Below are 6,766 nucleotides of genomic sequence, written 5' to 3' on the forward strand. Positions count from 1 at the left end.
TAGACCAAGGGCTGTGATTATTTTACTTGTTTAAGGTAGTGGGAACAGTGTGTAGTATTGGAGAACGCCCTAACTCTGTGCGACTTTTAATGCCAAATTCATGTGAGAAGCTTGCCATTTTTTCTTTGTTTCTGGAATCCGTTCTCATATTGGGAGAGAATGTCAAAGTTCAGATCTGTCGTTTTCCCATCCCAAGACTACACTTGTCTGTCCGGTGGCAGCCATCTACCAAACCTGGCCACATTAAATAAATTTGTTTGAGTTCTGTGAGCCTGGGAGCCTTGGATCAGAACCATGGTTTGAAATAAACGCCGTTATCAAATTATTTAGAAAAACTCGTTTTTTTAGAAGAAAAAACTCTATTTAGTGTTACAATGCTAATCATGAATTTGTTTCAAGCAAAAAAAAAAAAAAAAAAGCACTGTAGGGTTCGGATTTGTATTTTTTGATCCAAAGAATAATTAATTTTTTTTACAATATTACCTTTTAGGTCATTTTTTATATAAATTACAAAGTATTTCAAATCTTTTATTTATTTAGGTTCAGGGTAATCGTTGCATGATCCGATGGTCGATTCATAATTTTTTTTTCATATAAAAAAAATATACAATGTTAATTATAATGATGATAAAGATGTCATCATATTAAACATATATATAGAGATTACTATTAGTAAATTAAATATTATCCGATGATGTTATGGCAAGGATAGTATATTTTAGTTTGTGTATTAGTTGTTCATTTGATAAAAATATCATCATCAAATTTTGGATCTCTACTTGAGTGCTTTTAATAGTATCATTAAATAATACCATTACAATATTATTAATTTTCTACTCTAATATTAATTAGTACTAATGACCTCTAACCTATTTTAACAATTCTTAATTTGTTCCTCTAAAAAATTAAAAGTTTTATGGGATAAATAAGATTTTTAGCTCAATTTGTGCAAATGATTTTAAGAGACTTTTGTTTGGCCAAGTTCTCAATCAGCTAATGTTATCCTAATTGTAATATGTTAAAATAAAATTTTTATGGTTCGTATTGTTACTATTATTAGCCATTATAAACAAAAATTACAAAAGTAACAGTGTAAAATAATGGAGTTACTCCATCATGTCCTATGCAAAGAATAAAACAATACAATTTAAATTAATATGAATGTTTAAACTTCGAAAAGTATGTCTGATTAACAGTGAAATAGTCAAAATAGGACAATTACTTTTGTCATATAACAACCAAAATAACAGGATAACGGCGATAAAAGATGACCCATTTATTTATGTCCACTGGTGTAACGGGCTTCCCAAATCCTTCTCTAACGGCCGTTAGGGAGATGAGAGATTCGAATTTTGAAACAACCAAGATCTTGTTGTGATGGACAGCTCAGACCTGGAAAAGAGAGCGGCTTGCAGCAGTCCAAGAGAAGGGTAACCTTGTAAATTTATATGAAAGGAGGGTCAACAATAGAACATTGCTTTGCCTTTATTATTGTATTTTTTGCCTTTTCGTTGGAAAAGCTGATAAAAATCTGTAAAAGCTGCAGTGTTATTGAAAAGAATTCGATTTCAACGTGTCATCAATAAAGTTTGGCTCTGAAAAATGCTAAAAAATAGAATCTCGATGAAAAAGACATTTTTAAGTGCATTCTGTTCCAAAAAAATAGCACAAAGTTATAAATAATTACAACTTTACCGCTGCACTCAAAGTGGTGAAGTGACAGAGACAACTTGACGCCATATTCTTTTTTTCTTTAGAGAAAAGACTTCGAAAGCCCATTTCCCATCAGACGGCCAAGATCATCTGATCAATGTGCAGGGATCCACTAATATATTTTTTTATTCTTTTTTGTTTTTTGGGAACACCTCCTAATTTCTTCTTCTTTTCTAATAGCTATACAATTACAACTTTGCCATTTAGTTTCATTTTCCACCCAAAAATTATAAAAGAGTGCTTCAATAGACCTATCTTTCAATCAGACGGTGGACATCATCTGAACCTCGTGGAACGATCCATCTATTTAAATTTTCTTTTTGATTTTTTAACATGTCCTCTAATTTCTCCTGCTTTCCCGAATAACTATATAATTACAAATTTGCCATTGTGTTCCATGATCCATTAAATGAATTATTAAATGAAATCGCTTTCATACCCCAATTTCCAATCAAACGGCGGACAGCACCCAATCATTGTGTACCGCCCCACCCATATAAAATTTTTATTTTATTTTTTGAAATACCCTCTGAGGTTTCCCGTTTTGTAATAGCTATGTATGAGTACAATTTTGACTCCGACGCAAAGAAAATCATAAAAAAGGGCTTCCATGGCCTATTTTCTAATCAGACGGTGGACAGGATCTGATTGTCATGTAGCGATCCACCCACCTTATTTTTTATTCTATTTTTTTGAAATACTCTCCATTTTATTTTTAATAAATATAGTACTCTCTCCTCTCTCTCTCTCTCCCCCCACCCCCTTCCCCCCAATTTTGGCCTCTTCTACTGCAACCTTGACCACTTTCTTCTCTCCTCTCTAGTCTTCTTCCACCATAGAGAGAAATTTAGAGATAAAGGTGCCTCCTTTACCTTCTTCTTTGCTCGTTCTGGGTACATGGAATCGATTCCTCTTCTCCGTGGCTTCTCTCTCCTCCTCCTCTCCCTTCTCCTTCTCGGCCCCAGGGCTGTTCAGGGGAATGCGGAGCTGAGAGCCCTCATGGAGGTGAAGGCAGCGCTGGACAAGGAGGGGAGGATTCTGGCCTCGTGGACTAGCGATGGGGACCCTTGCCGAGGGGACTTCGAAGGGGTGGCGTGCAACGAGTACGGCAAAGTGGCCAACATCTCGCTCCAGGGGAAGGGCCTCTCGGGGTTCATCTCGCCGGCGGTGGCCGAGCTCCGGTGCCTCTCGGGTTTGTACCTCCACTATAATGCTCTCAGAGGGGAGATACCGAGAGAAATCTCTAACCTCACCGAGCTCTCTGAACTCTACCTTAACAATAACAACCTCCCCGGCCGCATTCCGGTGGAGCTCGGGAAAATGGAGAGCCTGCAAGGTGAGTTTGGCCTCAGGGAAGGGTAGTGAGGACCAGAAGTGAGTATAAATCTTCGGTTTTGGTGTATTCGCCATCTGGGTTTTTTGTTCTTATGGTATTTTTGTGGACATGAGTGATTTAAACGGACAAAAGTTTCGATTTTGCTTGCAGATTGTGGTTTATTTGACGATTTCCGAGCTGGATTTTTGGACTTTCTCTCTTCCTCTATAGTTTTTCTTCGGAAGCGTTCTTCTTTACTGTTGAGCTTTGGGTTTTCTTCCTTTGCCTCTCATTTGTTTTTTTTTTAAATAAGTGAAATTTTTGCAACTCTTTTGTAACTTTATAGTTAAAGGTAGAGAAAAATTAGGATTTTGATGGTGCATGGGTTTTTCCTTGCAATTTTTCTACCTGGGTTCACTCTTTTTTTTTGATATTAGCTTTTCACAGATAGTTGATCGGCTAAAACTAATAAGGCTTTGTTTTTACTTTAGGTGTTGGAGCTCTGCTATAAGTTTCTATTTAGAGTTAGAGAAAAAGCTCGTCCTTTGTCTCTCATTGGCTTTTTTCTAGAGTTAGAGGAAAAAAAAGTTCTTCCTTTAGAATTACATTTATTTTTTTTTTTAAAAAAAGCTCTTCCTTTAGAGTTAGAGAAACTTGATAACGCGTTTGGATTTTCTTCTTCTTCTTATTCTTTTTTTTTTTTTTTTTGATCTGAGTTTACTATCTTGCTTTTAGTTTTCCGTTATTTTTGATCGGCTAAGCTGATAGAACTTTGTTTTCCCTCGATATTTTAGCGCATTCTTATTCTAATTTTTACCTTGCTTTCCTTATCTATGTGTAGTGTTGCAGCTGTGCTATAACCAGTTGACAGGAGGTATACCCCCCCAGCTAGGTCTTTTGAAGAAGCTCACTGTTCTTGCCTTACAGTGCAATCACTTAAACGGAGCTATTCCGGCCACTTTAGGAGATTTAACACAGTTGACGAGGTTGGATTTGAGCTTCAATCATCTCTTTGGTTCAATCCCTGTGAAGCTAGCTCAGGTTCCTCAGCTGGTAGTATTCGATGTCCGGAATAACTCCCTCTCCGGCAATGTCCCCTCCGGTAACTCTCACTTGCTCTCTTCTGTTCTAAAATTTGATTCTTCTCTGTTTCCTTGTCGAGTTCCTACTGAGCTGAGACAAACTGTTTGATCTGGATGAAGATTTAAAGAGACTGAATGGAGGATTCCAGTATGGGAACAACACAGAACTATGTGGAGTTGGATTCACTTCCCTCAAAGTTTGCTCTTCAGATGATGTCCTGAATCCCAGCAAACCTGAACCCTTTGGACAGGAGATCCCACAATCGGCTAACATTACCGCACATTGCAATGGTTCCCACTGCTCAAAATCTTCAAAATCCTCTGCAGTAAAAGTTGTTATCGGAATAGTTGCTTTGGCATTTGGAGGGTTGGTTATCAGTTTACTGGCCTTTGCACTATATCGTCGCCGGAAGCAGAAGATTGGTAGTGCACTAGAGGTTTCAGACAGCCGGCTAAGCACCGACCAGCCCAAGGATTTCTATCGAAAGAGTGCCTCCCCGCTTATCAGCCTCGAGTACTCCAATGGATGGGATTCCTTGGTTGATGGGCGAGGCGGTGTGGGGCTCTCTCAGGAGGTCTCTCAGAGCTTTCGATTCAATCTTGAGGAGGTGGAGTGTGCGACTCAGTACTTTTCGGATGTTAACTTGCTGGGGAAGAGCAACTTCGCCGCAAGTTTTAAGGGCCTCTTGCGAGACGGGACTGTGGTTGCTGTTAAGAGCATCAACAAGACAAGCTGTAAAACTGAGGAGGCTGACTTCTTGAAGGGGCTGAAGATCCTGACTTTGTTGAGGCATGAGAATCTTGTTGGATTGAGGGGCTTTTGCTGTTCTAGAGGCAGGGGGGAGTGCTTCCTTGTCTATGATTTTGTTACAAATGGGAGCCTGTCGCAGTATCTGGATATGAAGGATAATGTGAATGGCAGGGTTCTAGACTGGCCTACAAGAGTATCTATTGTCAAAGGCATTGCTAAAGGTACTAAAGTTTGAACCTCTTGCTTCTTAGTTCTTACTTATCATGTTTCAATGCATGACTTGATGTGGCCTATGATGACTGTTTATTTCAATTTTCTCATTGTTCATTCAAAAAAAAAAAAATTTATGGATGCCATTTCTGACGGATAATTATACATAGGAAATTTGTTTGCTTAAGCTTCTCATTGATGGGAAAAAAAAGACATGAAAGGAGTTGGACCGGTTATTGTTGGTTTTAGTTTTGTCATTATTTTACATATTTACTTCAAGTGATTCGTTAGAATCTATCCCCCCTATGAGAAAACACTCTTGAACCTTACCGAACTTGATTTGGTTGCTTCATTTGCTACTTATCCAGGTATTGAGTATTTACACAGCAATCGATCAAACAAGCCTGCTCTGGTCCACCAAAACATATCGGCAGAGAAGGTCCTCATCGATCATAATTTTGCTCCTCGACTCTCTGGTTCTGGTCTTCACAAACTCTTGGCTGACGATGTGGTCTTCTCGACCCTCAAAGCCAGTGCTGCCATGGGTTACTTGGCCCCCGAATATACCACTGTTGGCCGATTCACCGAAAAGAGTGATGTCTATGCCTTTGGAGTCCTTGTATTCCAAATCCTTACAGGGAAAAGCAATGTCTCCCACCTGCGGCTGAATTCGGAGTATGCTAAGCTTGAAAACCTCATCGATGAAAATCTCGATGGGAACTACTCCAAACCGGAGGCATCAAAGCTCGCAGGGATTGCCTTAGTTTGCACAAGTGAGACTCCGAGCCAGAGGCCTACGATGGAGGCGGTGCTTCAACAACTAAGCGTCGGTTACTGATCCCGGTCGAGATGGTGGTGGTTGTCATCCTCTTAACCTGTACTCAGATTCCTTGTCTGAGGGATTCCAATGCAACATGCAAGGAGGATTTATTCCCGTCACTAACCACTTATCTTCAAGCGCGTCGTGTCCTCGAATAAGGACCTCTGAGTTATGCAATGTATGTTTCTCTTTTCCTAACTATTGACCTCTGAGCTAGAATTGTTCTTCAGAGAAGATGAAGGCAGATCCTTGTAGCTCTAGTTACTTTTTCTGTTTCTAAATCCTAGTTTAGCGGTTACTATACATGTTCTCTGTGTTGTCTGGGCTGTGAAAGTTGCTTTCTTTTCCCAAATCTTAGTTTCAGCAGTTACTGTACGATTTCTCTCTGTTGTCTGGGATGTGAAAGGACTCCATATGTGAGAGGCCAGGGACTTGGTGCAACATGTGACTCCAGGCTGATCTGGTCCTGCGGTATTCTCATATGGTATGTGTGTCCATGTGAAAGAGCCGAGATAGAAATCAGGCAAAATCAATTTATGTGTCTCTACCTTGGCCGAGCATAAGAGCAGTGGGGATAGCACTAGCCCAGATACTGTGGAGCATAAATGGTGCTAGCTGTTGCAGACTGCCGGTGTGGTCCTGCAGAATGTTTAATGTAGGCTGGACGATTGTTTCCATGCTTCTGGACGGACGTGACCTCCAAACTGCCGGACACTGTACACTGCTCCCTGCTGGTTTAATGCTGTGAGACCTTGGCCTAGTGGAAGGTTTAAAGATCTTTAATGGCTCCATTAAGGTTGCTTGCTTAGATGGTAGCCGAAATGCTAACCGAGTTAGTGGCCAGCTTGCATCTCTAAGGTATAGAAAGGTATTAG

At 39.8% G+C, this 6,766-nt stretch overlaps 1 protein-coding gene across 1 annotated transcript; it reads left to right on the forward strand.

The window, feature by feature from the left end:
* The first annotated feature begins 2,458 nt into the window (after positions 1 to 2,458).
* LOC105054777 (uncharacterized) lies at positions 2,459 to 6,192 on the forward strand. The gene is made up of 4 exons (XM_010936367.4): positions 2,459 to 3,049; positions 3,870 to 4,130; positions 4,231 to 5,082; positions 5,440 to 6,192. Exons 1-4 carry the CDS (start codon positions 2,611 to 2,613, stop codon positions 5,907 to 5,909), a joined length of 2,022 nt encoding a protein of 673 aa, XP_010934669.1. The 5' UTR covers positions 2,459 to 2,610; the 3' UTR covers positions 5,910 to 6,192.
* Positions 6,193 to 6,766: the final 574 nt, after the last annotated feature.

The sequence above is a fragment of the Elaeis guineensis genome, chromosome 12 (assembly GCF_000442705.2).
Source record: "Elaeis guineensis isolate ETL-2024a chromosome 12, EG11, whole genome shotgun sequence".
NCBI lineage: Eukaryota > Viridiplantae > Streptophyta > Magnoliopsida > Arecales > Arecaceae > Elaeis > Elaeis guineensis.

Excerpts from the sequence above, each read along its gene's own strand:
- LOC105054777 (XM_010936367.4), top strand. The coding sequence starts at position 2,611 with ATGGAATCGATTCCTCTTCTCCGTGGCTTCTCTCTCCTCCTCCTCTCC. Across the intron at positions 3,050-3,869 it reads GAAAATGGAGAGCCTGCAAG|TGTTGCAGCTGTGCTATAAC; the intron begins GTGAGTTTGGCC and ends ATCTATGTGTAG. Across the intron at positions 4,131-4,230 it reads CTCCGGCAATGTCCCCTCCG|ATTTAAAGAGACTGAATGGA; the intron begins GTAACTCTCACT and ends ATCTGGATGAAG.